The sequence below is a fragment of the Hippoglossus stenolepis genome, chromosome 14 (assembly GCF_022539355.2).
Source record: "Hippoglossus stenolepis isolate QCI-W04-F060 chromosome 14, HSTE1.2, whole genome shotgun sequence".
Classification (NCBI taxonomy): domain Eukaryota; kingdom Metazoa; phylum Chordata; class Actinopteri; order Pleuronectiformes; family Pleuronectidae; genus Hippoglossus; species Hippoglossus stenolepis.
This window is the reverse complement of record NC_061496.1, coordinates 19,259,735-19,276,899: the sequence shown is the minus strand read 5'-3', so window position 1 is coordinate 19,276,899 and position 17,165 is coordinate 19,259,735. Positions and strand designations below refer to the sequence as shown.

Here is a 17,165-nt window from a genome sequence, read left to right as displayed (position 1 = left end):
ATTAGCATACAAGATACATTTTGTCTGTATTTTGTTATTTAAAACAATGTTTAATACTGTATTGTAAGTCTAATGTGTGCTTGGTAATATAAACATGTTTATGTGTATTTTATATAACTTTATATATTACATTTTTATAGTAAATCAAATTATATAAAACATACATAAATATCTTTAAATAGCATGTATACATTAGACTTAAGACATAAGACAGCAAACACATAAGGGCCCACAATGTTTAATGTTTTATTTTTTTAAACAATGAACAGAAATATATGCATTGCTATAGATCTATGAAAACTAGCAAAACGTTTAGCAAACTGGTTTTGATTGATCCTACACTAACCTTTTCTTCATTCATCTTTTCTCCTCCTCTCCTCCTCTCCTCTCTCTTCTCCTCTCTCCTCTCCTCTCCAGTCATATCTCCTCTCTTTTCTCCTCTCCTCTCCTCTCCTCTCCTCTCCTCTCCTCTCCTCTCCTCTCCTCTCCAGTCATCTTTTTGCTTGTCATAGCATAACAGTTTTATTATTATTATTCGGCCAGTTTACTGCGAGCTGTGACGCAGGTAAAATGGACTGCTAAAACTATGTATCTGACAGAAATGCAAGGATGTTACAGTCAGTCTTACACGTTTTTTGCCTATTCAGACGCTGTGAACATACTTTTTGAGAAAGTTAGTTACTTTAAATCGTACACCTTCTTCATCTAGAGTTTAAAAGACGCGTTAAAGACACCTCCTCAGTTTGAATATCATCTTTGTAGAAGAGACAAAACTCAAGCTCAACTTTAGGTCAATTTCAGGTGCAGGAAATGCATCTAACTACATTTGTTGGACTTTTTGGACCCATTAAAATGCAAAAATGTCAAAAGGTGTCTACAACGTTTGGTCGATGGAATAATTAGAGCTAAAAAGAAATAAACAGACTAATACGAAAACAAACATTCACCAGTGCATCTTTATATCTCAATCCCCCTAAAGATGTCAGTGAAATGTCACATAAATACATTGTACCACAACATTCAACATCCGGTATCACAAGAAGTCAAGCCAGTTGAAGATGCCTGGAGAACCGTGGTATGTTGGAGAAGAGTTGATTTGAATTCTGATTGAGTATTGAAGTTCACACTGGTCAGTATGTTCCTCTCTTAGTTATAGGTTTTTCTGAACATTATATACACTGCACATTTCATAAAACACAACACCGACTGCACCAAAGACCCAGATCAGTAGAACTTGAAAGTGCATTGCTGGATACAGTGGAATGTCGACCTATTTTCTAATGCGACTTATGTAAATCTCTGACGAAACCAAATTGCGCAACTTTGCACCCAAAAGCTTCTTTGTCTCCGCTTCATTATTTCCTCGGTGAAGGCCATGTCTGCCTCAGGCCGGCTGTAATTCCATTAATCCACTGAGAGTGTAGCCTGACGGTAAGAGCCCACTCTGCTCCTTTTCCACTCTGTTATATTTTGTCGATTTCATTTGGAGTTTTTGAATAATATTCATGTAATTTTAATTAGGGGTTAGGGTTGAGATTCATTTAGTCTATTTCAGTTTTGATGAATATATTGATGTCTGGCAAAGTTTGAATATCAACTTGTTTTAATCATTTACAGTTCTTATTGCTATAACAGCTTGTTATCTTTGTTTATTTTCAGCTTTTCTCTTGGGAGGGCGGTTGAACTGCTTTTGAAGAGATGGAGACTTCAGTGTTTTTATTTTCATTATCGGCCCTCGGCATTCTTTATGCCATGAACACCATTCCAGAGCTTCAAGAGTAAGTCATCACATTCATTGATTTCTTATTGCTCAGTTTCTATGTATACATCTGTATAAGTCCACTCCTGTTTTCCTAGGGAGAAAGCTGTAAACTATTCTCATAAAGTTATAGTAATAGTTTTAGACATAAATACTATACACTCACAACACATAAAATAACGCATACTAATATAGAAACAATAATCATACTATTAGCCTATAATTGCAAGAATATGGATGTGTAATAGTGCAGGTGATCTTCACTGTATCGTGGGGTGACAGACAGTATTACCACCACTAGAGGACACTGTAAGCTTAAAACTAAAGTGATATTTCTGTCTGTGTTTCACTGGAACTACCTCATAAACCCTTGCTGCTAATTCAATGGCTTCAATTTTCAAGGTCTATTTGCCACTTGTGTAACATCTTCAAATGATTGGCCGTGTCGTGTTGTTCATTGGAGACTCAAAGAAAAAAGTGTAGGGAGCAAAAATAACTAAATGAGAGGAAATAATCGGATAAGTCGCTAATAAATTTTGCTCCAAGGGAACATTTTCTAATTTAAATCCTATTTGTTTTCCCTGTTTATTGGAAATTTGCCTTTAGAGTATTGTCTATTGATGATTACACACTACAGGCTGGATAAACAGAGCCAGTGGTGAAAAGCATGCTCCACTCTGCCCTCACTTCTTTTTAGTTTTTTTTACCACAAGATATTCCTCATTTTTACAGACTTTTATGCTCCCACTGTGTAAATACCTGGTGCTGGTTCCTTTTTTGAATGTGTGGACCCTGACAATCAATACAGACCGCACAGAGGAGTGTGATAAATTGCTCTTGACATACAATATGGCTCACGCTCTTCCACTCTGCAAACAAACTGCGTCGTGCGCATAAATCTTCCTGTAGTGTTGAATTGGAGAGGCAGCGAGGGAGCTTCCCTTTGCTCTGGCAGCATTTGTTTTCTTTCTGCGAGGACACACTGTGAGCTTTCCGAGGAGGTAATATTGTTCACTGGGAGATACATTGGGCACATTAATCTTTTCCAGTGTGAGGCAGTGGTACCTTTGACCAGTAAACATGGAGGGCAGCGCTGAACTAACATGGCCTTACCTTGCTTGCCTCTCCCACCCTTGCCTGTGATGGATTAAGCCTTTGTAAAGCTGTGCTTTTGCACCACTGGTATAAGCTCAGCACCACAGCAGCATGAGTCAAATGTTGCAAAAACAATGAAACGTTGTTGAGATGTGAACTAGAAATAGCATCTGGGCGATAAAACAACATCAATAGTTATCACAATATAATTTTCATCAATGGCAATATAACAAAAGTCCAATGTACTGTATATCAATTTAATGCTTATGCATTGTGTAAGCACAGTTAGAAGGTGTAACACATTATTGATCTACCTTAGATTCGAAAATGTCTTGCCGGGAACCAAGTGTCATTCTCTGTCCACAAAGAAGAGTTTAAAACCACAACCTTCACTCAACAGAAAAAATCGGTCTCTAAACTTAAAGGACATAATAATAATAAATATAATATAATAAATGAATTATACAAAATAATAATAATGTGACATTCATCTTGATACTAATCAATATTGATTGATATCAAATTTATTTTCTCCAACTAAGTATACAATATTATTAACACCATCACTCTGTGACTTTTTCTTTGACAAAACTGGATAAACTGATCAGACGGTAAATATAAGATTTTCATTGCAAACCAATCGTTCAATGTATATATTACAATAAAAAAGGCACACTCTTATTTTGAAAGGGGGTTTTCGCATTCCAAGACTTCTGTCTGATCAATAACAGGAACACTTCAGCAAGTGATGCTTCAAACTCAATGATACAATTCTAAAATCTCGAAGATTAAACATAAACCTACTACTTGCACTCTGTTCTTTTTTTAAATCATCATTATTATTAAAAAGCGACCTGAGATTGTGGGTAATCAGGAGGTTTAAATTCAATGTGACACCACCAGGAACCTTCACACACAAACTGCCTCTCCCTGGACTCAGCAGATCTTTCACACACACTTCCCCTCACACTCCTGCATTATTTCTCCTGGTGCCAACTCTGGGTGTTTGCATGTGATTATCATTCTGTCCGACTTCCCATTCATCATCATTTACTAATTCAGCACTGCAGAGAAGACTGGCACGACTTCCATGTGAAAAAAAAAACCCTAATTAGTAAAGAGAATGAGGCAGAAAGAGGGAAATTGCTGTCTGAAAGGGCAGAGTGTCTGCAGTGAGATGGGGCTGGAAAACATGGACAACGTGCTGCTATTTGCTTTTCTCTGCGTCCACAGGCCGTACGTGATCCTGGGGACTGGTGTTGCTGTGTTGGTCGTTGTGTTCCTGTTCTACTTCCTCATCACTCGTCGCAACCCGCCTAAAGACGCTTTATTCTTTGGTAATCGACTCAAATATGTGCATTGGCCAACTTACTTGCAATGTATTTCCAAATGTTGGAGTTTAACAGAAGGGCTTTCCAGAAGGTTCACTCAGTGGTTTCGAGTGAAAGCATGAATTGTATTCCGTTCAGCCAGATTTCACCTGATATGTGGAAAGCTGCTTAGGCCTCTTGAAGCTTAGACCTTTGTGAGGTACGGCCGACCCTCTGCAGGCTGAGGACCTTCACGGTGCTTATACTTACTTAACCTTTTAGCTATTCTTTTGCAACAGAGTCCTTGTTTGTTCCTGGGACAAAGGGCACAAAGGCAACTATTTGAAAATACTAATACAGGACCAAAATAACTGCTCCTGTATAATACTACCCAAACTCCACAGAGCATAAGAAGGCCTGCATTCAGTTTGTTCGTGTGACCACCTTTCACACGACTTTAATTGAACATTTCTGTGGGATCTGTCTCATATTCTGCGCTGTTACGTGTGCAGCCATTGGTCAGACTGCATTCTCCATTGTGACCCCATGCACAAACACTTCCCTTGCAGCTGAAGCCAGGGGCTGTGCTATTGGAACCGAAGTGAGGTGATATATTGGTACTTGTGCCCAAGGCGAAGCTCCTGTTATGTATAGGAGGACCATAACAATGGGGGCGAAGCAGTGTCAGCCTCTTCTCCATGACAGAGAGCCGTAATCCCCCCTGCTATCTCACCTGTGAGATGTCAGAGATAAACCTGCTTGTTCTAAGGGATTACAGAGACGCCGGTACGAAGGAGAGACAAAAAGTGTGTTTGTGTGTGTGTATATGTGTGAAGGACAGATAGGAGCAATGTGATAAACCCCCATGGTTTAAGCTGTGGCGTCTGTAGAGAGACGACCGTGTCACAAACACAGAGAGTTTCTGTTTATAACGACATTCTGCAGATTTCAGGTAGCAAATCACTGAAATGTTTTTTATACCTGTGTCCTATGAAGCGTTTCCCGTGGTAAATCACTGACGCACACATGGTGCTCGGTCCAACTTTCTTATATATACATTCATATTTGTAGATTCTCACTTTCTGTTCATTCAAATCCTGTTAAATTAGACCAGTGGCTGTCCAACTCTCTACTTCTATAGTGAGGACGCTCATTGGCATAATGTATTCCTATGCATCCATACCCAAACATTAACCATCACAAATACATGGCTGAACCTATCAGCCCTTTTGTCTCAAAGCCAGACTTAACCCTCAAACGGCTCTTTTCTGCCAAGGGAAGCAACTAAGCCCCTGCTGCAGTAGCTCCATGTCCCCCAAAGAGGCCTGGCCCCCAGGTCGAGAACCACTGCATTAGATTGTATCGTGGCATCTGTGGACAGGCATTTATGGAGTTGGTGAACCAGTGTGTAATATTGTTATCACGCATGTGGGGGTCTATGTTGTTTACCCTACGTCTGCCATCATGATTGTGCAGCTCATAACAGGATTAGTCAATCTGAGTAAAATCCTTCTAGTCATTAACAGTTATATTGGACATGTTATCCTCTAATAGATCATTAAGCAGTTAACCGTGGACATCAAAAGGAGCCTGTGTGAGCCCATGCTGGTATAGAATATATATTTTATATTATTCTGCTGTGCTTCAGACTGATGAGCACCCAGCTGTGGGTCCAAACCATCTGATAGCTCTACCAAATGATCTACTGAAAGTCGGGTCTCTAATACATTAGTGTTTGATGATGAGTTCATGTATATTGTGGACTGTTTATTGTTCATATGGCCTCTACAGAAGAAAAGAGCACTGACCCTGATGAAGCTCAAATCAGCCCCTTTTAAAAAACTAGATCAAATTCACAAGTGATATGAAAGATTAGTGTTTCTGTGACCTCCAAGCAGGAACATTTTGAAAACACATCATTCTCTGCTCTTACAGCCTTGGCATTCTTTACTTATTCACTGTATTTTTCTGAATAGACAAAGCAGATTGAGTAATTACATGAAAGCTTCAAGGTTTCCTAACTCCTTTTAGTTTGTAAGATCTGAAGCTGATATTAAAATAGTACTGAAGCATGTTTGTGTGTCCACTGTCAGATGTTCTCTTTCTGATTCTTCCTTTGCAGTTTTTGCTGAATTTTCATTTACTTGTGTCATTGACCTGACGAGTGCCTTGGAATATGACGGCATTATATCTGGATTTATGAATTTCTACCAAAAGACAGTGGGTTTCTTACAAACACACACATCCCTGTTGACTAAACACCTGTTGTTAGCGCTGTGCAATATGTATTCATGTTATGTGCTTCAGGGAGAACCCTATCTGGGAACAGCCTATGCCATCATGATGTGCTACTGGGATGGAATAGCCCACTTTATCATGTACCTGGTGATGATCAGCAGGATAACAGACAGGTGGGTGAAGGTACGCTCATTTATCTCACTCTACAAAATGCTTGCCTCAAATTATGTTGGAGAGAATAAACAATATATTATCTACCTGTATCTACCTAAACAAAAACTATGTAGGAGGCTGTGGAGGTTGTATGTTTGTAAGTCTCAAAGTAGTAACAGTAAGATTTTCATATATTTGAGCTTAGTCTGTTTAAAACTGAGTAACATAGAGGTCAGTTCTAAGGGTAACAACATATTAAAAAAGAGTCATCTTTTAAAAACCTATAGGCCATGAGGATTGTCATAAAGCAAGATATTTGTGAAGCTGATTGGTCCAGACTCCAAAAATATTAAATTATTAGAATAAAAGTGAATAATGTGAGCCTCTTTTACATCTAAGAGCTGAAGTCAAATGTGCCCTATGTTCCGGATATTTATGGAAAGAGAAAAGAGGACAAAGCTCCATTAATTCATTGTTTATGGGGGTGCACAAAGCTACAAAGAGTGTGTTTGAATGTATAAGCCTTATAATTGGAAAGGAAATTCCTTTACAAGCCAAATTATGTTTACTGGAAATATACCCCGAAGACTCTGCTGCAACTCTGCAGCATTTGTTGCTAATTGAATTTGGACTTTTACAAGCCAGAGGGATAATTACACTATTGTGGAAGAATCTGGACGTGCCTTCTATTGGAATGTAGATGAAGAAGCTGGCAGCCTGCCTCACTTTGGAGAGTAACTTACATCCTTGTAAAACGGAAAGACAAGAGTTTTGCTCACATGTGGAGCTCCTGTATGTTAAGAGTTTTTGGAAACACAGAAATTTAAATGATTTGAAACTGTGTGGAATCTATGCACTGCTGTGATTTTTTTTATTTTTGCTATGGTTGTGGGTAGTATTTACACTTTTTCGTTAAAGGAGACATTTGATACTTTTTCAGTTTTTCTTTCCTCTAGCGTGTTACAGGTTTTTGTGTACATGTAAACGCTCTGCAAAGATAAAAAGCCCAACATTCGCTGTAAAGGGAGCAGCCCCACCTTCGTGATCATGTGACATTACAATGCCCCACATTTGCATAATCCCCGCTCAGTGGCTAGTCTGACACGCCCCCTAACAAAGCCTGGTAAAGCGAGAGCGGAGGTCAAAATTTCCTACACCTTGACTAATCACAACACAGTAGACCAGCTGGCCAATTAGAGCAGACTGGGCTTCAGTGGGAGGGTCCTTAAAGAGACAGGAGCTAAAACCAAGTGTTTCAGACAGAGGCTGAAAAGAGGAGCTGAAGCAGTGGACAGTATGAGGAAGGTGATGTGTTTTCTGAACATTACAGCATGTAAACCTTTCAAGTAATGACCCAAATTAAAGTTATGAGTGTGGATATGAGAGTAATATGTCTCTTTTATGTTTTTAATGTTTAAGCTTAAAGGTAGGGTTAGTAAATTATTTCTGAAACACTTCTTATCTTATTAGTTGAAATCCTCTTTTTGCCTCATCAAAAAATAAACACAAACAATTATTTCACTCAGAATGAAATGAGTGATTGGCCTCCTGCCCCTGCATTCGCTGCACATTACCACCGCGCACATATCTTCACCTGGAGAGACATACACCATTGAAGCACAGACAATAGCCAGAAGTTAGTGAGCAAGTCACAGAAAGTTGGCTTCCAGCAGTTGAGAGGCAGTGTGCATATAGCTTTGAAGAAAGGGCCGATGGGAGGGGGTGGGATGTGTCGGTTGCATATTTTCAAAGTTAAGCCTGCTCTTGCTAGCTTTTCCATTCCAACTCTAGCTTGAGAGAGTTAAATTCACTAGAAGAAATAAGATAGCGCATTTAACCATCTCTGAGTCACAATGATGATTAAAGAGAGGATGCAGGGGCATATCATGGAAATGAAATCTTCTGTTAAACAATGTCAGCCTTTTCATTATAGTGGGAAAAACTGTGTTCAGCATTCTATTACAAAAATCATGTATGATATATGTTTAAGAAGCTCATGGATACAACCCTGGGGTTCATGGTATTACTTTCTATTTACCCAGCAATCTCTACAAAAGTATAACCCCTCTTGTTTTTTGTTTTTGTCACAGGAAAGCGTACCGTAACCTCGGCTTGCTCTGGGCCGGCTCTTTGTGCGCCAACATGAGCGTGTTCATTGCCGGGATAGTTGCAGGTGAGCCTCGTCTTCTATTCCCCGTCTACCAGTCCTGTGATGATGAGCTTTAATCAGGAGAACATCTGCACTGCCATGTACCATCAGTGTCACACGGTTCAGTCTGCCAACAAAACACCCACACGGCCTGCGCCTCGTCTGCCGTCACAACCCAGCGAACAAAGCAGAAAACAGACTCACAGCATCTGCTGTTGGCTTTTCAAACTGCATACAAAAGTGTCACAGGATCAAACTTGTCTGCAGGAAACATGTTTTCTCTGTTTTGGTATCATAGACATGCTGTACCGTACAACGTGTCTTAGCCTGAAGTGCAGTAGAGCTTTGAATAGGGAGCTTAATTACTGAATTACATTGAGAACATGTATCCTTGATGGTACAAACTAATGGACAGCTCTTCTCTCTGGCAGGTAAATACGGCTCAGAGATCCGGCCGGCTTTCTGGCTCAACTTCCTCTTCCTATTGATGCCTGTGTGGGGAGCTGTCACGCTGTTCACAAGGCCCAAGGACAGGCCGCTAATCGGCGGATACAATGTACGTCCAACGCATGGATGGTTAGGCCTTGATGTGAATGTGGAATGGCTTTAAAAGTGGTGTTTGCCGAATGTGTTTAATCTGTTCAACATACACGTACATTCCAGAGATTCAGACCATGAAAGGTGACAATGTACGGAAGTAAGGCATTTACATTTAGGACTTGCTGTAGTTTCCAGTTGATGAGATAGTAAAATTTGAGGTGAGCTCATTTTAATCTGAAAGAAGATCATTACAGTTTGTCTGCAAGTGGAGACCTGCCAAATTTCAGTATATTTTTTTCAGTGTTTTATTTCCTTTTTCTATCACATTCTCCAATGATTGAATCAATCTTAAAGGTGCAGAAGGGAACAAATACAAAAATAACGTTTTCCTATTTGCTAAAACTTTCACTATGATCTTACACTAGAACATGTGGCAGATATTTTATAAGAAAAATCTTTCTCCACCTACAGCTCGTAATGTAATTTTGAAGAATCCACCACTTCTGTTTCTGACCGAGTGTCAATCAGTTTTTTAATTTAGCCTCAACCCATCATGGTTCTGGCTGAAATAAGAGTGAGCTTGTTCTTCAGTCTTAGACTTAGAGCTGGTACAAACACTATATTTTTTGAATTTATAACCATATAATCAGATATCAACTTTTATATGAAAGGGGTCACAAGTAGTGACAATCGTACAGAGAACTAACACCCAGCTCTGCAGTTCTCTGCAGCTCTCAAAGGAGCATTTTTTAAAGCAACAGTTAGCTCATTGTTTTGGTTTTCTGGTCCATAACTTTACTGTGTTGACTCATTCTCACAGTTGTCCTCACTGTTGCTTTCATTTGCAGCAGGTGTCTTTTTTTCCAGCAAAAAGAGCTGAAATGACTGTATGTTAGGAGTAGTTGCATACAGGACCCAAAATGTAGATAAGGCAGGTAGTGCAGACAGAATGTTCAATGAAAAAGGAACACCCACAGTCTGTGTGTAGGTTGGCAGGAACGAAGAAAAGTAACTAAAACTAAAAACTAAAACTAAAACTAAAAGTGTAGGCAGTAAAACAGAAGCAAAACCTCAGGAAACATCACACAGGAAACACCCGGGAACAAGAAGGAACAAAACAGGAGCCAAGACAGAACAGAACCGAGGCAAACTGGACAAAACGAAACTGAGATAGTGGATACAGGTCAAACACATCTGGGCGGAGCAGACAATCACAAAAGCAGGAAACCAGACAAAGACATTAAGCAAAGCAACTAGTAAATCCTTTGTCTTATTGACCTCTCAAAGGGCTTTACACTATAAGTCATATTCACCCATTCACTCACATTCACACAGAGCTTCTATACACAGGGCTTTTTCTATCACAAATCATTCATGTATAGCCCTCATGGACAATTTGGGGGTTCAGCATCTTGCCCAAGGACACTTCAGCATGTGGACTGGAAGAGCCAGGGATCAAACCACCAACCCAATCTATCTTTCTATCTATTGCCAACAATGATATATGTATGTAAAGCAGTGTGTGGCTGGGAGGCAGGTCCCCCTCTCTTAGTGCGGGTCAGACAGTGAAAATATATAGTTAATTTATATTTATCTAGTGACCAAAATCTTTGTTTTCTTATAAGACTCATATAAAGAGTTTTTGTAGATGGAAATTCTACATAATCTAAAATGCATGTATGTGCAATTACTAGGTTAAATAAAATTAATTATGTATAGTGTAATAATAATGATTAAAACATTGCTTTAAAATAATAGCCTGGATATATAAAAGCTGGTCTATCCATTGTGAGGCAGGGGCCCCAAAGTTATCCTGGCTTAGGGTCCCCAGATGTTGTGTGGTCTTTCCAGCACCAAATGTGAGACACACAAAGTTAGCAACTAGCTGGTGAGTATGGTGGAGCATTTAGCAGCTAAACAACTTTCACAGATGTTTCTCAAATGGGGATCGCAAGGGGACACAAACCCAGCTACAAATGGATGTCAATGTTGCTCATTCCAACCTCACCATTTCAATTTATGTGTTGATACTCCCAGTGTTGTTTTATATATTGTTTCTGCTTCATCTTTATGGCTAAACAACAATGAATGCAGGTTAAATATTTATATTTATATGTATTATGTAAACAGAGACAAAGACTCGCTCGAGTTGCACACTCTGTCATAGAAACAGGTCTCATTAAAGTTAGAGTATGAAGCCATGACCGTGACGAAGCAGCACTATTCTGTACATTGTCTTGACATCTCCCCACAGGCGCAGCACGCTCAGAGCATGAAACTGATTTGGCGTCCCTTGGACCTGATCCTGGTTCTGCTTCTGTTGGCTGCCATGGCCTTCACTGTGCTCAGAGGTTTGGTGAGTGAGCATCACAGTCATGTCATGCACAAAGTTTAGGGTGGGGCTGTAATGGTTGTTGTAAAAGTCATGTAGCCTGTGATGCTGCTCATGCAGAGCGGTCTGTCCATGGAGGGTCCAGTAGCTGGTGAACTTGGTGAACTGGCTGCTGAATGTAGCTTCATATTAACTGGACAAGTTAAAAAGTGTCATCAATCTGCTCGTCAAACTCTCAGCAAATTCAGGATCTCTAATTACCAATTCTACTAAGAAAATCATCGTGTTTCAAGAGGAACTTTCACACCTTCCTTGTTTTGTCCGGACATTTGGACTTTTAAGTTTAGCCCGAACCAACAGACCAAAATTTAATTTGACCAAAAGAGATGGTCTCCCTCCGGATCAAACTGATGCAGTGTGAGCATTTTTTGGGATAGTTTGGACTTTCAGATTAATTGGAGGAAGTTGAGACGGCATTAAACAATAGAAGAAGAAAAGAAAGAAGTGTCTCACAGGATCAAAGAAGAAACAGAATTCTTTTGTTCTATGCACTTTATTAAAAAAAGTTAGTGAATATAGGAGCTGAACTCCACAAACCAATACATTTTATGTGAAGATAAATGTAGTAAATTACAATGGGAAACCAAAGCTAATCAGATCAAATTTAAACAATGTAACAAAGACCATAAACTTGGTTCGGACCATGATCTGGACTTTCAGGTGTGAAAACGCCCTAAAAATGCACAAAACAGAAAAACACGTCTTTACTCAGGAACTGGATGGAACAAATGGAAACCTCCCACATGTCAGGTGCAGCTCTCAACAACAACATCATTACATCTATAAATATCAATATTATTATTTTCACATGACGGTTACATAACTGTTCCTGGTCTTCTCCTCTCTCCCCTCTTTTCCACCACCTCTCCTGTCTTCTCCATTGCTCTCCGTTATGTTATGTTAGGATTTGGCACAATACAAATCACTATTAATTGAGTTGAATGTCTGTGTGGTAAATGAAGCTCCCTCCAGCTGCTGGTTAGTTTAGCAAAAAAGTGGCTGCATGCTGGTTTTAGCTTCATATTTACTGGACAAATTAAAGAGTGGTATCAATCTTCCTGTCCAATTTTGAGAAAGTAATCTCTTAAGCCACATGAAGTTTATTTGATCCTAATTGGTGATTATACTTCTTTCTTTCCTCCACCTTATACTTTCAGGTAAATGTTGAATTCTATGATATTGAACTGCACTATATCATGAAGTGTTTCTGTTATTTTGTCCACCCCCTGTAGGTGGCCCTGGACTCTCCCCTCGAGGCCTGTTCTGTGTACCTGAAGCACTACGAACCCTACCTGAAAGATCCCGTGGGCTTCCCCAGAGTCATGGTGGGAGCTTTATCTCTTTCTCTCTCTGTCTCTGCACTCATTCTCTGTCTCCACCGGCAGCAGCTGACAGCTGCTCTCCAACCTGCTTCAAATAAGCAGCTACATAATGGACCTCTGCATGGAGATCACTGAGAGCAGGCAGGAGGCTTTGCCCTTATCGCTGAGCTCGCAGCTGATTACAGTCATTTTTCATCATTACAGCGTGGGTTGAGAGGCCAGCACATCTTTGTGTCTCTCTACATTTGCTTAAGATAGATAACAGATAATTATTGTGGTTGGTGCTGTGCCTGCTTTATTTTCTGCCCCTGACCCCGCACGGCTGTGGGGTTTGCTGCGTTTTTGTCGGTGTACACAGCTTCGTCAATAGGTTATCCAAAGACCTTGTCAGGCGGCAGTCGAGGCACAATTGCGAGCCATTGATCAGAGAGACGAACCGCATGCTGAGAACTTGATAAGCTAATCCTTCGCCCAAAGCCCCCCATCAGCATCTCACTGGGTGGGAGGCAGGAGGAGGCTGTGTGGGCTGCATGTGGAAGTATGTCTTGGTTGCCTTTGCAAATCAGTGTGTGTGTGTGTGTGTGTGTGTGTGTTGGTATTTTGCACACCGCTACACTGTTTCTGCAATTAATGACCTCTTTCTTCATTGATGATGATGGACGATACGTGACAGATTTCCGTGGCAGCACTAAAAAGGCATTTTAAACAGAAGACTGAAGGGCATTTACGATTGGCTTTCAGGCCCCGAGCTGAACTCATTAGAATTAATCTGGACCTCAGACTGCGAATGAAAAGAAACCGCTCAGTGGTATAATTTTAGGGTTTTACAAAGTGGGAAACTGGCTTTTCATGCACCAAATATTTTAAGTTGAAGGTCACGACACTCTCTGTAAGGACCCTGGTTTGGAAGTTATAATTTGTGCTGAGGCTGCACATTTGTGTTGGAGCTGGAGAGGAGAGAAATACTCCTGTACTGCACTTTAGAACAATTTGGAGACTGTGAATTTTTGAGTATTTCCATTTCGTAATGACTCATTTTATTTAATTTCCATTTCATAGGAGAGTGTTGTACTTTGTTATTCTGCTATATTTATCTAATGGCTGTAGTTACTGGTTACATTGTGGAATAAAATTCAAAAGGATTAGAATTTTATGATAAATGATGCTCTGTTAGTTGGCTGTAAAACAACCTCAGAACATCTTCCTCGATCATACTTGTAAAACGCTTTAATGTTCCAGTTGAAACTAAACTGAATATTTACATTTGATATGTACCTCTTCCAAGGAGGTTGCGTTTTCACTCATTGTATTTGTTGGTTTGTTTGTTTGTTTGTTAGTAAGATTATGCAACGACTACTGCATGGATTACCACGAAACTTGTTGGAGTAGGTCAGTATGGGTCAGGAAAGAAACCATAAAATTTTGGTGTGGATCCACATTAGGGGGATTATTTCCTATTACTTTCTTTAACATTGCAAGATAGGGCACGTTTTGACCCTTCCCTGATTTCCCAGGGAATAATTCATGGATGTTGATGGATAAAAAATGGTGCAGCTTTAAGGGGACTATTTTGCCTTGGCGGAGGTATCGGCTTTTTAAGTGTGACATTGTGCAGATTCAGTAGAGAAAGCTGTAACCGGCATCACCACAGGCCAAGCAAACACCCCATTCCAAACAGGCATGTTTAGAAGGGCCACTTCACAACAATCTCAGAAGTCGGCAAAAGAATCATGACACATGTGGTGGTACATTATGCTTCTGTGTTTGTAGGTATAGTGCTGTGTTGGCCAAAGGAGAGCGAGGATGTCATAATTGTCAGGGTCCAACAACAACATGACAGCAATGGAGAGGAAAGCCTTGCTGCACTTTTCACTGGAATATGAATCATAATATCTACATCAACAACTCACCTGTGTCAACAAGAATAATGCCTGTAAAATACTGATTCAAGTCAAAATGTGGGCGGAAAAAAAACATGATACAATTTTCAGTTTTGCAAAAAAATAAGTCTCATATTTCTTCTTTTTTTTTTAACAGATGCTGCACTTTTTCTTCTATGGACTCCCTCTGTTTGGTTCGTTTGTTTACGGTCTCCTTAAGCCCGGCTGCACGTGGATGTCAGACTGGACGGTGTTCTGCGCTGGAGCCATGATTCAGGTAAAAACAATGAAGGCAAACAGATGATAAGTGAATCTGGCTGTGGATACAGGGGGCTGTATTCTGAAAGTGTTTTGCACTGACAGTGTGTTGCGTTGCATAAAATCATCAGGATAATAACTGACTCTCATCATCATCTTCAAGACAAGGGGGTGTAACACGTGTGACTGCAGTTAAACTCCCGGCCATGAGCTCTCAGCTTTTTATTAATTACCTGGATCACATTTATCCCCTAAAGCATATTTTCTGTTAATAAACAAGCTGGTGGTGATCTCTCCATATCTCACAGAAACATTGTGTTTGACTAAAGTCTTGTTTTGCTGTTTATAAATGGTTGCAGACTCTGTGCTCTCTATTTGATAAATTGCCAGGTTTTTAAGTCTGTACATCATTTGTTTATCACCTCCTTTAAAGATCCTGTTCTGTATATTTTAAACAAGATACTCATGGAAATTATTACCTTCCAAGTTAGTCTTCTGGGAAGTTTGTACAAACCATTAAGGCATGAAATGACCGGAAATCAATTTTAATATAGAATAAAACTGACAGCAGCAGATGTATCAGTGGTGATAAGCACATTATGCAGTTTACATGAATTACAATACACTCTAATCTTTTGCTGTGTGTTTCCTTGTAGTGCCAGTGGGCCCACATTGGAGGGTCCCTCCATCCTCGTACCACAGCTCCATTTCATATCCCTCACGATGTTTTCTGGTGTGTGCTGGCAGCTAACCTGCTCTACATGGTCACTCCTATCCTGGTGGCCCTGCGTGTTCAGAGTAATCCCTATTTCTTCCTCAAGATCTCCCCCTTTCCCGGGCAAACAGGTTTGCCAAACAGTGAGGAGAAAGACACCAAGTATAAAGACAAATAATCATTCTTAATCTTCATTGACCTTTGGAGTATAATCAATCATCTGATGATTCGTGAAGAGCTGTTGTATTTTAAATGCCATGTTTTGAAATGCCAAAATACAAGATTATTTTGCTCAACATTTTTGCATTTCGAGGTTATTTAATTGTTTGCTTTCATCCCTTGTGTTCCGTATACCTTGTATAAACAATGAAGCAACAGACTGTTGTCACAGTGAAGTCACCCATGGGTTTGTGAGCTGCTGTTTTGAAGCCTCAAGTTTGGCATTTTGGTCAGCACCATCTTGGTTGTTTGAAACCCGAAGTCACCATGTTTGGATTAGCAGGGGGGAGGAGCCTGCGACCTGGACCCATTGGACAGTGCTAGCTGTCAATTATACAGTATCCATGTGCTAATGTATACCCAGCATTATCATCCATTTTACTATAAATGGGACCATCATTTAAAAAGCGAACACTAGCGATTCAGACCGTAAACTCTTTGTAAATATGTGTGCTGATGTTTAAATCAAGTGAGAAGGACGGTCATTTACTCATAAATATCTTCTTTTTGCAACCAGTGGTGTTGCCCTCTGCTGGTTATTTGAGAGAATGCCGATTTCAGGCACTTTCGCATTAGCTTCACTTTCCAGTTCTGATTCTTCGTCCATTTTTTTATACAGTCCAAGTTTGCATAACAATATTATCATGCCCCCAGCAGGGTTCTAGGACGGAGATGATGGTAACTCAGGGACGGAGATGGTGGTGAGTCAGTCAGTCAAATATTTGCTGGATTACCATGAATCCTTTATGGACATTCATGATCCTCAAAGGATGAATACTGTTTTTCCCACCCGATACTCTAGCGCACTGATTCTCAAACTATGGTACGCGTACCAACAGTGCTACGCCAGCTCCCTCTAGTGGTACGTGGAAGAATCTCAGAAAAAGTATAATATTATTATTATAAAATTGTTTTTAGCGGCACTGTCAGTAATTTACATCCTCTCTTGTGTCTCTGTCATTCGTGCTGTGTGCTGAGCCAACCGCGTCAAACCAAACGGAGCGGGCCGCCATCTACTCCAGCGCTACATTCATTTACTAAGTTTACAAAGTCTGCTGTTTTTACTCAGGCTGAGTTTATACATGTGTCTGATCACACTGTTTGTGTGTGTGTGTGGGAGAGAGAGGGAGAGAGG

General features: G+C 40.1%; 1 protein-coding gene across 1 annotated transcript; it reads left to right on the top strand.

Moving 5' to 3' along the window:
• The first annotated feature begins 1,321 nt into the window (after window positions 1-1,321).
• On the top strand, window positions 1,322-16,109 carry tm6sf2b (transmembrane 6 superfamily member 2b). Its single transcript, XM_047342796.1, has 11 exons — window positions 1,322-1,431; window positions 1,660-1,778; window positions 4,088-4,191; window positions 6,287-6,384; window positions 6,472-6,575; window positions 8,646-8,728; window positions 9,136-9,260; window positions 11,499-11,600; window positions 12,869-12,961; window positions 14,996-15,115; window positions 15,753-16,109. The coding sequence occupies exons 2-11, from the start codon at window positions 1,699-1,701 to the stop codon at window positions 15,987-15,989; spliced, it is 1,146 nt and encodes a 381-aa protein (XP_047198752.1). The 5' UTR covers window positions 1,322-1,431; window positions 1,660-1,698; the 3' UTR covers window positions 15,990-16,109.
• Window positions 16,110-17,165: the final 1,056 nt, after the last annotated feature.